Source organism: Protobothrops mucrosquamatus, unplaced genomic scaffold, assembly GCF_001527695.2.
Source record: "Protobothrops mucrosquamatus isolate PMUCROS unplaced genomic scaffold, P.Mucros_1.0 scaffold_60, whole genome shotgun sequence".
Classification (NCBI taxonomy): Eukaryota; Metazoa; Chordata; class Lepidosauria; order Squamata; family Viperidae; genus Protobothrops; species Protobothrops mucrosquamatus.
Window position 1 is genome coordinate 840727 of NW_015386136.1, and position 18775 is coordinate 859501.

The window sequence follows — 18775 nt, forward strand, 5'->3', positions numbered from 1 at the left end:
GAGTACTTCTATTATAATAATAGAAACACAAAAAGAGGAGAATTTGAATAAATTAATAAATGAATCCTTTATTAAAGCCAAAGGCCAATCACTTACAACAGCCAACTAGCACTAGCACCTAATAGCAAACACTAAAAGAAATAGTAATATAAAAGCAATAGGAGATTATGCTGAACATGCCGCTGTGCAATTTTTTTCATAGATAGTGGCAGGCTGCCTGTCTCAAAGTAAACAGCTAAGCAGGAATTCATCCAGGTGGCCTAAACTTTGTTACCAGGAACACAATAAATGTATTGTGTAACTCCCTAGAAAATCTGCAGTATACCAGGACATGCCCAACTGTTTTGACCATACCTGAGAAACAGGGCCAGCTGTGCTTCTTACAGGAAGGTTTGAAGAGCAAGCTTTGTATAGTGATACATAAATACATTTTTCTTATAGAAGAAAAATGCTTCACAAAAGTATTTATATTTTTTTTGTTTCATTATCAGAATTACAAAAGAATAGACTGATTTGTAATTACGCAATGACACCACTGAATATTTATACCAGATCTTCTAAAACAGATTTCCTGGAGATTGGGTTATGAGGAAATTTGAAGGTTAGACTCGGCTGCAAGCAACTCTTGCCTGGTCTCACCTTCCCTTTCTTCCAAAGGTGGCTTTTGCTAAACTTCTTCCTGGGGGATGTTATATACAGGAACTGACACTGAGCCTGTGCACCTGCTGCAGGCAGCCCTAAAGCACTGTGCCTCTTCTACTTCTTGCAGAAGGCCAGTGTCCTACAATGGAAAGCCAGCACATTTTAGCTGAAGATATTTCTGGAGAACATCCCCTGCAAGCTGGACATGCTCAACTTTGCCGTTCTCTCTTCTTCTGGGTGCTCATTAGACGGCTTTTTCTATGTGCTTTGTGTGCTTATTCATAAAGAGGGAGTATCGCATGAGTTCTTTATACATTTCACTAATACTAATCTACTCGGCACTCTCACAGAATGGAGTACAGTATCCTCCCTCATTCCAATATCAGGAGAAGTTTTTTTATTTATTTAAAAGATTTATATGGCCACCCATCTTGTGCAACTCTGGGCAGCTTACCATAGCCATAAAACCAATAAATAAAACAATCATTAGAAAAATAGAAAACAATAAAAACATGTATCATAGTTCCCCCCCCCCGCCCCCCGGAAGCTTCACAACATATTCAGCTATCCTCATTCCATGCCTTCTATCCATATAATCCCAGCACCTCAGTAAAAAGACAGGTCTTAACAGCTTTCTGAAAAGCTAGAAAGGTAGGGACCTTTGAAATTGCCAGTGGGAAGATGCTCCACAAGGTAGGGGCAACCCTGGAAAAGGCAGGTTTCCAAAATCCTACTAGAGGGCAGGATCTGAAGTGTGCTACCTTATCTGATCTAGTGGGATAGGTGCTTAGTTGATAATATGATCTGATGTTTTACCCCAAGTACTCTTGGTGAGAGCCAGTTTAGTGTAGTGATTAAAGTACAAAAATGAGAAATGAAGAAATTATGAGTTATATAAGTCCCTCAGGCACAGAAGCTGCCTGGATGACATTCAGACCAGCCTTTCTCTTAAAGTCTAATCCACTTCACAGATTTGTCATTATGGGGAAATTAGGAGAAGGGAGCATTACAGAATGAATATTGAGTTGTAAAAAATAAAAACTGGAAATAAATCTAAAAAAATGAGTTAATCTTTGTTTCATGTATGTATTTTATAATAAATAGTTCAAATTTTTCATTAGAAGTGCTAATCTGATGTATAAAATTGCAACAGTTTTATTTCATTTCAGATGTATTATATTTTTTCTCTAATTTACATTGTGTTATATTAGAATAAGTAACTTCAAAGATCATATATTTGGATATCTCTATATCTAAACGAATAAAACTATTAACAGTTCCTCTCATAATGTACTGTTTTAATACTGCAAGATTCTCAAAATACAGTGAGATCAATAATATTTTCTAGTGCTAATATTCAACTGTATTTAACTGATGAATATTCAGTGACAGATAAACCAACTCACTGAAATATTATATTTCTCTTGCAAAACAATAGTGTTGCTGTACATTATGATCCAACTTCAGTCAAGTAAACAAGAAACAATAAGGTGTGAACAAGCAAATTAAAAAAATTAAACTAGCATGAAAAATGAAGTTAAAGTATATAACATAAAGTATAATTTGTACATTTGAATTTGGGAAAAATGAGATTAAAAAACCCAAGAATGAGTAGATTAATTGGTTTTCCTGATGTAGCTTCACTTTAATCAGATGCTTATTGATCTGTTTTGTATTAACCAGCTTGATGTTATAAATAAAGTAATTTCTCTCAAATTCCATTCTGGGACTGATGGGACAGATCTGCATTTGTAGAAACTAAAATTTATTTAATTTTATATTTTTAGCAGGATTATTGACCAATTATTTATTTCCTTTTTGACATATTAACAATTGCAATTTGAAAAAAGCTAAAGGATTTCTTGTGGACAAACTTTAATATTTGGGGTCATGTATAACATCGGGGTCTCAGAATATGCATCTTTGATTTAGAATAGGGATGGGCAGTTTTCCCAATGGGCCACATGAGAAACTGGGACTGTTGTGGTGTGCCAAGCAAATAGGGCTGTGAAGATCCATAGACACACATGCCCGTACATACGTGGGTTTTTTTTTTAAAGCAGTTGCCTCAAAACAAAAGCAATGCAGTTGTATTACATGCAAGGCATACTTTTATTGACCTCACACAGGCCTGATAGGGACAGCCAAAAGGACAGATGTGGCCCGGGGGGGGGGGCATAAAATGCTGATTTGGTCTAATTTAGAATATAAAATGAAGTTTTCCAAGCTACTTATGCCTCTAATTTTCAGACTCAAATAAACAAAGTAAAAAATCCAGATTGGAGACATTCAGGAATAAAAAGGCAAAAAAATATTTATTAGGATATCATAAATCATTAGGATTTATAAACCTAATTATAAACCTTCATGTTTCCTTTATACTAGGATATTTGCAAAAGCTTTGGTTTTTACAATAAGAACGTCTAAGCTGTTTATTAAAAGTTTAGTTGTACCACAGGATTGAATGGCTCTATTCTTTTTGTTAATGGTTATTGCTTCATTCATTACTAAGTATCAGTAAAGAAATACAAATTGGATTATAAACCTGCATTTCCAGAATAACACAGAGAAAATTATAAATATAGTCTCATCATTTCCAACTCTGTATCTGATCTAAGGAATAAAGAACCTTTCAAATTCTTCTTTGTTACCTGCCCAAGATTCATTTTAGATTAATCTTTTATTTTGGTTTATTTCAAAAGGACATCCATTACTTTGCACTAGATAAGGGTGAATTGGCACTAGCTGAAGTGGCAAAGAAAAAAGCTAACAACATTGACACAGAATCAATAACTACTGGAGTTGGTAAGAATGAACACTGTTTTTAAAAATGGCTTTTTGTTTAAATCAATACTTGTTCTTGTATCACTGTCATGTTATGCTTGTAGTAAGGATATAGGCTAATTGGAATTTTTTTTTGGTTGGAAGAACAGTGTTGGCATCTTTATGAAGAAAGAAAAGCATACAGAAACAGCCTTTAGATATAATACAAGTGACAATGGCAGCATTTTAGAAGTCCTCAAAGGCATAAGACTTCTTGACAAAATAAAACAAAGATAACAAATTATACTATATTGACTATTGAAAACAAAAATCTAGATCTTGACATTTATATTGACAGTTATACATTATATTCAAAGGAATATCCTCAAATGGTTTTTAGAGACATTTCCTTTAATAAATCAGATCTATCACCATCTTGTTTGCAGATTTTATTCAAAAATATGTGTCAGTTCATACATCAACATCTTTCAAAAGTTCAAAGTTTGCAAAATTGGCCCTATCTACAATTGTATGAATAGTTACCAATGTTCTTAATGTATTTAATTTTGGTACAGATTGATAGATCCAAAATATCTCCATTTCTTGAGATGTATTATTGATGCATATGTAAGCAAATGTACAGTTTATGTATATCAAAAATATAAAGAAAGTCCTGGCTTCGGGAATATAATTTTGCTTTGCTTTTCAGTCTTGTGATTTTGAAAATATGTGTGAATGTTCTATTGTTAAATGCAACAGATTAAAATACCTTATATTATATATTTTATTACATAAAATTAAAGAAGACAAATTTATTTGGGGCAAACATTGCATTCTCAGGGTAAATATGTTATTTTGATCATAGCAAATTTGTTTGGGAAAAATGTTAGACTTCGTGACCGTTTGATTATGACATCAGAGAATTATCACTGGTCATTTTGCATTTGTTTGCCAATGCACATGTTTCTATACTAAAATATACATGATAACAGCTACCTTTCATTCTTAATACTTTCTGTGCTATTCCATTCATTTTCATAACCAAATAATCCTTGATCTGTACCCCATTCTTTAATAAGTGATTTGCCTTTTTTAAAACTTAAAACAGAAATAGTTTCTTCTTGTGTAGTTCTCTGTGTCCATTGTAATAATCAGACTGGCGTATGTAGTTTGAACAGACTACAGTAAGACAGTAAAACATTAGTTGTAATGTGGTAAAGAAAATTAAACCCTGAGTTTGTAATGTGACCTACTTATAAGAATGTTGTTTGCCAAATATAATACCGTATATAAGTTAATGAGCAACTATTTCCTGCCCAGTGAAAATTAAGAGTGGGTTTAGCAACTCAGGCAATGGAACATTTGCTTGTTTCATTTGAGATTTGTTGAAGGCAAAAACTAACTATTTTTGCCTATTGCCTGGGGACAAATAAATATTGTTGAGTTTAATTAGATAAAAGCTTTTTAAGAGGCCAAAGTCTCAAAGGGCTTTTTATGTTTGAAATCCCATGTGAATGTATTTATAGCATTATAAGATCAAAATAGCACTTTTAGTTCTAAGAAGGTATTAAGTCCTGCTCCTTGTTCACCCCAGGTTCTATTCAAAGTGGAGATAGATAATATGGACTATTGCTATAGAATTTTACATGAACTTTGTATATAATCATGTGATAACCTTCATCCTCACAATAATCTAGGAAAGGAGAATGTGCCTCCTATTTCATATAGACAGAACTGGAGCAATTTTCTCATTATTTTGTTGAAAAAAATGATTTTTTTCCCAATATTCCAATTGCTTGTTGCTCCAGGGGTGTCTGGAGTTTAGGTCTCTGACATCACAGGGTATACCTTTTTAGTATAACTGTATCCTCTCGTTAATAGCTGCCCTATTCCAATGCAACCATGTGTATTTAGAATTCGCATTGATTTTCAAAAAGTTAACCCTAACCCAATAAAGTCTACATCAAACTGTAATTTAAAAAACCCCACTTGATCTTAGCAAAAATATCAATCTACTACCAACCCAATATATTACAGACATGGACCAATATAAATAGCTGTCTGCCATTAATTTTATATTTATTATTCAAAACATTAATATTTAAATTGTGGCCAGCCATCCCAGCACCATAGTGCAAAGCTTGAGCTGTTGTCACCTTCCTGGCCTCCAGTCACCTGCTATCCTGCTGGTCTGGGCTCCACTCACCCTGCTGACCCTGTCACTCTGCACTCACTGGTCCTACCAGCCCCAACTGGCTTTTACTGGTTTACTTCCACGATTCTTCTGAAAGCCTTCAGAAAGCTCCTGAGGCCTTCCAAAGTATAATGACAATGGCCTGCTTGATTTAGAGTAGGGGTCCCCAACCTCCAGTCCTTGGACCAGTACCGGGCTGTGGCATGCCAGCAACCGGTCCACATAAACAAGTGAAGCCCCATCCATAGGATACAGGCAGCACACAAAACCATGCACTCTCTGGTCCGCGGAAAAACCTCTCTCCACAAAACTGGTCCCTGGTGCCAAAAAGGTTGGGGACCTCTGATTTAGAGAACAGTGCAAGTGGCCTTGGGAAGAAGGCCTAGCATAGCCAGCAGTTGCCTCTCCTACAACCAAGCTGGCTACACTTATCAGCAGTGGGAGGAAGACAGCAAGTGTCACTTGGCCTCTGGCAGAGCAGCAGGGCTGACAGGGCAGTAGGGCAAGCAGAGCATAGGGCAGCAAGTCAAGCAGAAGAGCATAAGGCATCCAAAAGGGCAATTGGGGGTAGTTGAAGACAAGGCAGTTCCTTAACTTACTGGGTTCAATGCTGGAAAGGACTAAGCCAGGTATGGATTGGATCAGAGTGGATCCTAGCCTAACAACTACCATGATTCAGTTAGCAATGGCAACAAAGAGTTCTGGAATTGCTTCTAGCAATGCAGTTCTATTTCTAGCAGGTGATGAGCTACACCTCAGAAGTACTGGGATAAATATCTTGGGAAACTAACTGGTTGAACTTATCCAAAGTGCTTTAAACTAAAACTGGAGGGGGAGGGAGATGAATTTTTGAAAGCTTAAATCCAAGTACAAATCTCAGGGCAATTAACCAAATGGCAAGAAAGAAGGAGAACTCAAATACAAAACAGGAGGTGTAAAACCCAAACACAGAATTAGTCAAAAAGGACTCAGATGCCTATGCACTAATATTCAAAGGAACAAACAGAGTGAATTTGAAATCCTAATACATGAGGGCAGATATGACATCACTGCCACTACCAAAACTTGGTGGGATGAAATCCATGACTGGAACATACAGCTGCTAGAGGGATTCAAACTGTTCAAAACAGAACTAATAAAAGAGGAGGTGGAGTTACACTCTATGTAAGAAATAATTACACCTCCATAGAAATACAACAAAACAATGATAAAAATGTGTGTATTTTAACCCAAATATAAGTCCAAATAGGCAAGAAAATGGAAAGAGAACCTATCCACTCTAGACAAGTTCAAATCACCAGGACCAAATGGACTGCATCCCAGAATTCTGAAGAAGCTGGCAGATGTGATCTCAGAACCACTGAATCATATTGTTCAAAAATTCTGGAGCACCAGGGAACTACCAGAGAACTGGAAAAGAGCTTAAAGCCCAAAACACAGTAAAGGCAATTAAAGCAGAAAAGTCCATTTTAATATTTCCCATGTTCATAACACATGAAATATTTGATAATTGACCTCAAGAGAAATTATGGTTGAAATCATCTAATAATCAAATTCCAATTTCAGTAGAATCTATATTCTACTAAAACTACATTTCTTGTGATACACTGCACTCACCATTGAAACTGCTATATGTTATTACAGTATTAGATTCGTGGATTCATTTAATTTCTGCCTAATCAATTAAAAGAATAGGAATTTATGAAAAATAGAATGCCTTGTCTAGGGTGAGAGACAACTTATCTAGATAGGTGAAATAGACTAAGAAAGTTCTCCAACAGACTTGCTCCAGCCAGAATCTAAGATGGCAGTCTTAATTGATCCCCAAAGGAAATATAGTTGTGTTAGAACATTAGAATTTGAATAAAGAATTTGTAGTAAGATTTTAAAGAATTTTGACTGTATTGCTTCTACATTAGTAGATTCCTGGTAAATACATGGCAGAGCACCAAGCAGCATCAAACCCAGAACTTTAGCTATAAATAGTTAATAGCTGCTGGGACATAATTATTAGCAAATTGGCCTGCAAGTTTAGCAATAGCAAGGGCTGCTTTGGTTTATACTAAAAGCTCTTTTGTTTGAGTAGACCAGCAGGCAAAAAATTGAGAATAGGCACTTAAGTATTTAAAGGATTTTACCTGGTCAATGAATTTGTTCATCTAATTGGGGCCTGAAATTGGTAGTTCCTAAAGAATACCAATACTTTTGTTTTAGAGTAATTTTCTTTTAGTAATAGAGCTTTAAGGCATCTTCAGAGACCGACTTGGGTTACAGACAAGTATGGCTGCATCGTTAGCATAAAGGAGAAAAGAGATGGGGCAGTGGGCAAGAGAGGGAGAATGGAATTCTGCCTTAGCAAACATCTCAATATTGTTAATGTAAAAGTGATGGAACTTGTAGTTATTACCAAGGAGAGATAATAACATTAAACTCTTAGCAAAACTAATACAAATTTAAATGGGTCATTTAAAATGCCATAGTTAATAAAAGCTTGTGAAGATGAACAAGTTACTCATAAATACATTACTGCATTTTGAAGCCGATGTAGTAAATGTCAGTGTGTTTCCCAAGGCCAGCTTCCAATATATTGCAATAGGTGGCAGCAAGATTAATTTATTTTAACCTTCAAATCAATTGCGTTCACCCCAAAGGGATTCATGTTGTGACAAGATTCCCAATAAATGATGCATAGTTCAAAGAGAAATTCCAAAGCCCTCTCTTTTTATAAAGAAACATTGCCTTTAATTGTTGGCTGCTTTGCAATTTTGTAACATAAGAAACGTTTTCTATTATAACTTGTATAACTTCATTATTATTAAAGTCCTTCCAGGATTTATTCATTGGCCCAATACCTAACATGAACTTTTTATTTTTTTAATTTTTTTAAAATGATTCACTTGAAAAAAGATTTCAAGTTAAAGTTTAATTTATGGTTATATGTATGGAACTATAAAGTATCCTACATTTACTAAAAATCTAAAATATGTCATGTTACCTTTGTGAAATGAAACAAAATCAATTTTTAATCACATTTTAATATGATAAAATGTATTTTTAATCAAATTAAGTCATTATTAGCAAAACAAAATAAATGTTCTTTAGTATAGAATAGAATTACAGTAGACTAATGTGTAAACAATTGTATTACCATCTTGTGTTTTGTATACCGTTACAGTAATCTCAGATTATATTAATAGTTGTACCACATTGTCTTCTGTGATTTTATGATTTAGTACAGCTGCACCAATTATCTTCTATATGACATACAGATTATTTGTGCATGTATATGTGTGACGAGAGAGAGAGCAATCTATACCATCATATTAAAATTATGGACACAAGAAATGGAAAACTGATGTACATTAACTATTTCTCTCTGGACTGGAGCCCAGCCATAGATTAACCTGAAATAAGACAAAATGTTATTATCATTATCTTAACATATATGTGCTGTTTGTTACATAAAATGGTGATTTACAGCAATTCTGTATAAAAATAAGGCAACTGTGCTCTTATTGTAGTATTGAAATATCTAACAATATTTCCATCCTTATTCAATGCAAAGATCTACAAACATTGAACTGTTTCAGAAATCAAAGCATAATAATGTGGCAACATCTGATGATGTGTTATTTAATAGAGCAGTATTGAAATGTTCATAAAACTGTAACCATGTTACTTAGAATAGCCACATCATAAAGCCATAATAGCTACATCATAGAGCTATTATAAAATATATTTTATAAAGCCACTCTGAGATTTACTTTTGTTTTAAACTTTTAAACTTTCATAAAGATATTATCTTCAGTATTTTATAGTTTTTAAACAGTCAACTACAGTCACTGCTTTATCTGAAAGCTGAGCAATAGCTCATGTTTTTTTCTTGGCTTGATTAAAGGACATGGCCACAATAACTGAGACCACTTGTTTGCTTTTCCAATGTCATGCTATCTATTTTGATCTACGGTATATATTCCACTGCAAATGATTGACACTTCTAATAAATATATGTAGATTAAAGGCAACTAGTTTTCTTAGCCTGTCCTTATTGAAATTTACATGATAAACATCATTTTCCCCTTGTATCATAACCCCTCCAATCAGTGTTAAATATGTGATAGACTTTTCAGCTTTATACTAAGTCTTTGTATTGGTTGAAATGATTCATTATCTATCATTATCAATCTGTATAATTTGCTCTCTGTGTACTGGAATAACACCCCTGAAACAAACATCATCAAATCATACTGAATCGGCTTGCAATATTCAGTAAAAATGAGAAACAGGAAAGGAGATGAACTGTATTTTAAGAAAAAAGTATTACGGTAGCATCCATAAATCCAGTATTTCAGCATTGTGTCTTCAATAATCGGTATAATTTCCTTATTTAATACAAAAAATGAACCATGAAGATACAGGTTATTTTAGGGCACCAATAATATGATCGGCCACATGTATCAGCTACAAGGTGATGCTATCAGGAATCATCTTAGTGATGATATGTCATTGTCACTGCTGGCTACAATGAATAAGTAAACAAAGTGCCTTTCCTTAAGAACAAATCAACTCAGTATAACAAAAAAAATCTTTATTTTCTTATTGATCCTAACCTTTGTAGTAATTTTAAATATAAATATTTAATATAAATATAAATAGGCATAGGCATATAGAGATATGGATTGGTTTATTCCTAGTCATTAAGTTTGTGCATAAATATTGTTTACTATTATATTAGAAATGGGACTTTTCTACCAGCAGATGGATAAGGAATTTCAGCCAGAAATTATCTGATCCTAGATTGTCACTTCTGAGTGCATTCATTTAGATAGTAGTTGGCAAAAACACATTCTTGTTAGCAGTTGGTATGCACACTGAGTTTATAACCTTTCTTCTGTTTACTCTGCAAGATGTAATATGATGTGACAGGGTGTAACACATCACAGATGTGATGTGTCAACTAAGGAATTTCAAGAGGAATCATTTTTCTAAGCTTGAAAATAGGTGTTTTAACCAAATAGTGTTTCCAGAAAATTCATAGATATGGGAAGATACTATCTACAGCAAAATTTTCAAACACAATAATAATAAAATGTTAATATGTGTAATCTACTCACTCAAATTCTCTTGTATCCAGACTTTATGAAAATAGCTAATTAGTTTTGCAAATAGGCTGACTAAAAGTATTCTAAAGTGTGACCCAAAGTACAAATGCTGAACTATCAACACAGTGCACAGAAATTTCTGAATACAAATCCTTCTGCCTAAATCCAGTACATATTATTTAATTAGATTATTAATTTGGAGGAGAGGCTTTGCTAAAGAGGATAGGTGGACTTGAACAGGAAAATATACCCTTTGAGCAACTCCAATAGTTAACACTAGTTTTGTACTTCTACCTAATTTACAAGGAAAAAGATTTGTTTTACAAATTCTAAAGACCAATTGAGCTAATCCCATGAGAACAGGCGAATTTGAAGAATGCTAAACTTGTGAAAACTAGATAGAAGCAACAGTGCTTACAAAAAGATAGAAGAGGAAGCAAAGAACTCATTCCAACTCCATTCATTCAGGCAAGAAACATGGTTCAATGTCTTTAAGGAAGTAACTCTGGAGCAGAAAAAAGTTAAGTTGGATCTTCATCTTGGAGAATGGTTGGCCAACTCTGTTCAATACTCTTTCTCAGAGAAATCCCAGAACCTCAAAGTCCCATAGCTGGCTTATTTAGTTAAGATAAAACCCTGGAAAAAGCAAGATTTTTTTGCCTCATTCTATCTATGAAGAGGTAATCTCAATATTTTATGGTATATTCTTTCTTCAATTACCTAATTTAAAATGATATGCATCTTCTTATCAAGGCCTGAATCCTGATAAGATACAGTACATAATGTTTTTAATTAAATAAACAGGTAGTAAAAGGATAGTGTATATTGGCTAGATAATTCCATTAACAGATAGCTTAACTGGAGTGATTTGTTAGATTAATGCATTAGTTAGAATTAGGGCATTTTGGGGAAACCTTGGCAATCCCATGTAAAAACTATATTTTTATCATGACTGACCGAATTTTTGCATAGGGATCATTCCGTTCAGAAGAAGAAATTATAATATATGCTTTCAACTCTCATTTATATTAAAATGATTGTCCCTGATCATTTGAATTATATAGTGATTACTAATTTACATCCATTAGAACATTCTTAGAAGTACAATGATTCTATTCTGAGAATGAGAAAAGATAATTGTGTTAAAATATGTACAAAAATGTTTGCATTTTGTAAACAATTATGTCTTTACTTGGGTAAAAGAAAACACATCTGATTAAAATATATTTAACTGAAGCAATTGAACAAATTAATCAATTTATTGTGACAGTCACAGTAGTAAAGTTAAATGTCTTTGAGTATTTTAATGTAAAGAAGTCACAAAATTCTTCCAAGAAGCCAAAATTAAATATTTAGTCAGAATAAAGGATAAACGTCTTACAGCTAATTCTGCAAATAGTGTATCTACATGATACAAAGTCATTCAGCATATTTATAGCATTTTTTAAATCATTTATTTAAAACAGATGTTCAGCAAGGAGGATGCATTATTTAAAAATATGAAGGAGAGCCTTTACAGTTGTAGCATTTTTTTCTGTTATTTGTTTTATCTTGCTACCTTTCAGATTGCTTAATCTTCACTTCGATTCAGATTGGAAATTAAGATTGATAAAATCTACACTGCAACTAAAAACATAGCATTAAGATTAAATTATTATTTAATATTAAATGTCAGTCAAACAGATAGCTCAGTTCTTGAATGACAATATAAAAGACATGGAAGTATATTAATGATGTCATAACTAATAGAGCTGTTATCTATCCCAGCTATGTATATATCAGAGCCATTGACTGTCAGCATGCCCAGAATGGCAATAAATGCAACAGCTGGTTGGAATAAGTGAACAAATATCATCATCAAAAAAGAAGTCCCCCATAAGACCACTAAATTTAGTATACAAAATCTAATGGCTTTGCTGTCTACAGACAAGCACAGAATTCAGCGCCATTAGAAGAAAAACATTTTTACTACTGAAAACAGTTTTAGACTTAACTACATGGTAGGTTTTTGTTGGCTTCTGTAGTTTAGCACTCAAACCTTAAATGGCCTGAATCTAGCATAGCCTGCTACCTTTTATGACATTATATTTTCAACTATTGTTTTTTGGATTAGGAGGGGGCTGTGACTTGGCTGAAGTAGGGAGGGAAGATAATTCAAATAATACTATAATATAGATCATAGCAAACCTAACAGATAACTTAATTTGGAGGAGCTCAAATGATTGTGCTTTTTCAAATATTTTAGCATATTTCCAGAGCCAGTTTGGTCTAGTAATTAAGACACCAGGCTAGAATCCAGGAGATGGTGAGTTCTCATCCCGCCTTAGCCATGAAAGCCAACTGGTAGACAAGAGATAGGCATAAATGCTGAAAAACCAGTACTTGTATCTGCTTTAATAAATTTAGTAGCCACACCCTTCTTGTAAATTATAAACTGTCAATCATGGTTATAAAGAGATATTTAAAGCAAGTTGGGTTCTGATATCTAAACCACTTTCATGTCTATGGCCTTAAAAGCGCATTTAAAGTATTTGTATTGTCTTCCCTGACGAAGCATATTTTCAACTAGCACTAGAAGGCAAGTCTAGGCTTTTTAAACATACACATTATCCAGTAATGGTTAGACAATACTATCTGAGCAATACAAAACATGGATACTATGTGCCAAATCACATCTTCCACTTCCAAAAATTATCCATTTATTCTTCTGTAATAAATATAATGCTGTGTTTTATAAAACCACCACCAATTGCAAATCAGGAAAAAAAAGCATTAAAGAATTTTCTCTCATGAGTAAACAGTAACATAGGACATATATGCACTGCCAATTTGTTCCCTTACAAGTGTGGACCACCAACTGTTTATGGAGGGCATAAACACATGATGTTGTCTCCTACTTACTTTCAACTTACTGCAACCTGTTTTCCTGTTATGGGATGAAAGTAGTGTTTTCTGGCTTGTGCAGAGTCAAGCCTTGGAGTCTAGTTTGCCAGTGCTTTACTGCTTTTTTAGGCCAATGTCTGCAGGTTAATTGGTTAATGTGTACAGTAGAAGGGACACCTCCACACTTATTTCATTGGCTATGTCTTTATAGCTAATATGTCAGACCTGACTTGACTCCATAGTTACCTGCACCTGCTTTCGCTTGCAGCTTTGCCATACAGTGACTGCAGGAGGGTGATAAATTCCTGGGGGGGGGACTATGAATGCAAGTGAACCTTCTGTTGCCGAGGAGACATTATCTGCCAAGGCCAAGTCATGAAGAATGTTTGACTGAAGCAGACAGTTTTTCCCAAAGCAAAAGAAATGAACTCAATTAGTGAACTATGAATTGTGGGTGGCCCAGAGAGGAAGAGGGGAGGTATCTATGTGGGTTTTCGCGGGAAAATCCCAGAACTGTCTTTGTTTCTGCTGAGTCTAGATGCATTTTTCAATTAAGTTACACTCTTGGTCAGTCTAAAGAACCGGGATTTCTTTTGTTGAGAGTGCCAAATGGGACGGTAACATAATACTTCTGCTGTAGTCACATTTACTAATGGTGTACAAGTGGTAAAGTGGTTGTTGTATGACTGTCATTAAAGCATGGATAATTTGAAATCCAGCAGAAATTGTTTTTAATTATTATTTTTATATATGTCTACTAGTGCATCACTGGACTTAATTATGAATTTCTCTTTTGGTTTGTTTGTGTAGAATGACAGTATTAGAACATAGGACCTATTTTTAGTAAAGACGTTATACTAGCCTCTTGCTCTGATACATCCCAGTACTTACTACTTTTTAGTCTGAGAATGTTGGCATTGCACTTAAAATCAGATGGCAGTGAATTCTTTTCCAATGAATTAAATATTTTAGTCAAGATTCTTAAAATGCAATTTTCAGCAAAAGGTATCAATTTTTTTCTCATTCATGCTACATTGATGGATTGCACAATTCTTTTGGTGATAACTATGGATGTTACATAGTCATTTTAACTGTATAAATTGGGATATTTAAATTGATCTTTAAAACTACTTCCTTAAATGTTGGGGGGAAATAGGAAATTAATTGGAACAATCTGTTGACTATCTACTGCCTTACATGGGCTAATTAAAAAGAGGGCCCCACTACTGAAAACATCCCTCTGATTACATTGACCAAGGACATCCTGAAAAGAGCCACTAAGGATGAGCTGTATCTCAAGACAAGCACCTATCAGAAGCACTGATATATTACTATTATTTGTACAGAATAATGTTTTGACATATCTTTGAGTTGGACTCAAATAGGGAGTCCCAGCCAGTCCTCTTGAAGGAGCACTGAGGTCACATCATTGTGACATCCAACCTCAATTAGCTGTATTGTAGTATCAACTGAAATACCAGAACCATCTTCAAAGATAGGACTATTGCAGTAATGCAATCATGACATTACCAGAGCATATGTAACAGATACTAAATTATTCAATCCATAATTATAGTTAGGCAATTGATTTAAGAAATTCATTATCTCAGCTGAGTTAAATGAAAAAATATTAAAGCTAGCATTATTTCATGCCATGAAATATTTTAATAATGTTCATTGGCTTTAATGTTTAATTTTGATTGATTTTACTGTGTGTCTGGAGTAATTTACACAAACAGAAAAGTGGCATTTGGTTAAAAATAAATAAGAATGTATTATAACCGCCTATCTCCTCAAATTATACTTGCAACAACTTCTTGAAGATTTAGATAGCATGAATAAGACTAGACCCAGTGAAATTAAACCCCAAAACAATCTGAGATCCATCAGATATTGTAAGATATCCATCCATCTATCCATCTATCCATCCATCAGGCTCAAAAAGAGTGAAATGAACCATATTTGGCAATATTGAATTAACTGGCTTCTACTCTGCCTGGCTTTCTTGGCCGCATTACAGTAAGCTTTAAAAAACATAGAATCTGTCATGGTCTCTTTTAATGCCTCCTCAAATAAAATGATTTCTAGAATAAACATTTAGATATTAATGAAACTGAAGAATTATTTAATTTATAAAATTCATAGTCAATATAGTATATCAATGCATGTACGTTGGAATTTACTATGTACTCAAACTATGCTTCAAACATAGTTTTCTTAAATATTCTGTAAGATTTGTTATAATTAAAAGTAAAAAAAAAATCTCATTATGAAACTTGCTATCATCACATATACCTCAACATTATCCACCTGAAGAACAGGTATTTTAAGGAATCTGCTGTTTGTATGCCTTTTACCACTAACTTTCTCTTGCTTTCAGATTTGTTGTTTTTACCTTTATATGAATTAAATTTAGTGCATTCTGATACTTTAATTGACAACAAGTATTTAAATGTCAGTTTTAGTTGCTTTATTCTACAACTAAATTTAACCTACACACTGAATGTTACATATTCAAATACACTTCCTATCCTTTTTGTTAAAGAGTTATTGGCAGAGAAAAATATTTCTAATGAGATAATATTATATTTTCATAAGAGTATGCTTTATATTCTCATGTTTCAATGGTCACAGAATTTTTACTAGATCAAAAAGGCACTGTAATTTGCTGCAAGGTTAAATGTTAAGTTTCAGTCTTATGACTATGAATTATCAAATTAAATTCCCTTGCCCTGCTTAACTCCCTCGCTGCATGGCTTCACTATAATTGCTTTAGCCATTTGGTAATTTACTAACTACTTTTCCAAAGTGACTTTGTGAAGGACAAATCAAGAAAAAGCCTTGAGGGGTACAGGTGGTCAAGATGGTTTAACTGGAGTCATCTGTGAAGTCTTTATGTCTGCCCACATCCTGATAGTATATCTGGCAAGGCCTGCATTACTGACAAGCTGGAAAGTGTGAACACCTGTAGGTGTTAGGTGTTTAAGTCTAAAATAGTTTGGAAGTAACAAGAAAGGTTGAGCATCTGGGTCAGATTTCAGTTACTTGTCAGTTAAATGTGTGCATTGGGCCATTAAAAATTTGGCCAGGCATATCTTGACAGTTAGCCTTTCATGTTGCTTTCAGAAAATAGCTGTAACTTGAAAAAAAGAACTATGAAGCTTATATATAGAGAGAGATCAACACAAGTAGAGAAAACCTTTCAAGTATCAGTTATGTTTATTGCCTATTAAGACTTTCATTTTAGAAATTCAAATATACAACTTTTAAAAAGGTAATAACTTTTTTCTGTGGCTGTAAAAACTGCCTATGGCTAAATGTCTTTATTTCAACTATCTTCATGCAGCATACGTATATAACTATGATTTTTTTTCATGATGTTCATACAGAGGCTACTAACAATATTGCTCAGATGCTCTTGAGTACAATAGGGGGAAAAATCAAGTTAATCACTTCTTACAATGAAAAACGTTAAAAAGTATCTTCTTGTTACATCATAAAGACTGATTTAAGCATAACCCTTGCTTAAATTCAAATTGAAGTGTACATTTTCTAAATTCTCGGGACATATCTTGGCCTACATCAAATAGGAATTACATGATTTCTAGGAGTTTTCTGAAAATAAATAAAGCAAGATGGGCTTTTTTGCATTAGGAAAAGGGATAACTATGGAAACTATTACACTTTTTAACGTTATATAAGGACTCAAGCTTGATTCACAAATAAGATATTTATTGAAAGACCATTCCCTGGGAGATTATTCATGTATCTCTGTAGAGAGAATTTTCTAGATGAGAATGTCCAAATTATAGAATTTCTACCCTAGACATATTCTCTAATACTGCTATTATTGTATTAACATAATCTAGGATGAAAATTTAAGGATGAACTCCACTAATTTACTTTATTCTTGACATGATTATGGACCCAATATGATTAACATATCAGAAAGAAAAAATCTAGTTGGAGAATAGATTTCATCAATTATTTACTGTGGCTACCAAGATGGTACTCATTATATTGCTAAATATTTATTTGTATATTTATCTCCTTTATATTCTGGGTGTAAAATTAATAAAAAAAGTTAACACATATCCAGTAAATATGCCCACTAATAAAAAAAAAAGCCATAAATGCTTGGATAAATGCAGAATAAACATTTAAAGGTATATTAATAAGAGAGATTCCGGTGTTTTTATGTGGTGGATGAAGGTTAGAATAGTAATCAATTGTATGTTCTTGAGAGGCATACCGTAGCTGAAATTCCAGCATAATAAACCACATCACTGGTTGCTGAACACCTCAGATTAGCTGTGGTGGTAATCCAGAGCAAGGCCTTGGCAAAGATTTTAAAAATCATACAGACTCATACCATAACCCTAACATAAAAGCAGCTATTTTTTCCAAGGATTTTTTAAAAATAAAAATCTACATCTGAATTTTACTGGAAGTGATTTCAAAGCAAGGGTTCTCTAACCCCATTCAAGTAGGACTCTAGCAGTAACATTTTGCATAATTTCCATAAAATCTTCAAGGTAGCTTCATCAGTAACATACATTCATAGAGCAGCTATTGCTAGGAAACAGTGAGCCCCATCAAGACTGATTTGTCTTCTTATCAAATAAATAAGGTGAACCTCTGTGGAAGAAATTGAAAGCTTCTACCATCAATAGATAGTTACTCACCCTAAAGATAAAGAAATCCAGTCGTGTCTGACTCTAGAAATGGTCATCTCCATTTCTTAGCCAAAGGAGGCAGTGTTGTCTGAAGATGTTTCTGAGCCAGCATGACATATGCCAAAGGCACACACGGAACACTGTTATCTTCTCACCAAAGTGGTGTCTATTAATCTACTTGCATTTGCACACTTTCAAACTGCTAGGTGGGCAGCAGCTGGGGCAAGTAAGAGGAACTTATCCCATTGTGCGTTGCTCAGGTCTCAAACCCAGGCTGTCAGCTGACAAGCTCAGCGTCTTTAACCACTGAGCCATCGCATCCCCTTATTCATCCTATTATATGTATTATATAAAGAAACCAGTTTGAGGGTGAGATGCATTAAGCTGACCATCTCTTAGACATAGTGATAACCAGCAAGGGGTTAAACATGAGTGAATCCTGGCCCCATTTAATTAATAAAGAAATACAATTGCCAGTACCCTTATCAAGGGAGATTTTTATTTCCCTAAACTGG

At 33.9% G+C, this 18775-nt stretch overlaps 1 protein-coding gene across 1 annotated transcript in view; it reads left to right on the forward strand.

Annotated features, from left to right (window-relative positions):
* Positions 1 to 18775, forward strand: part of WDPCP (WD repeat containing planar cell polarity effector) — a 143682-nt gene that overhangs the window by 101856 nt on the left and 23051 nt on the right. Inside the window, exon 15 of the mRNA XM_015812363.1 lies at positions 3345 to 3447. Within this exon, the coding sequence (XP_015667849.1) occupies positions 3345 to 3447 (103 nt within the window). The remainder of the gene's footprint in view (positions 1 to 3344; positions 3448 to 18775) is intronic.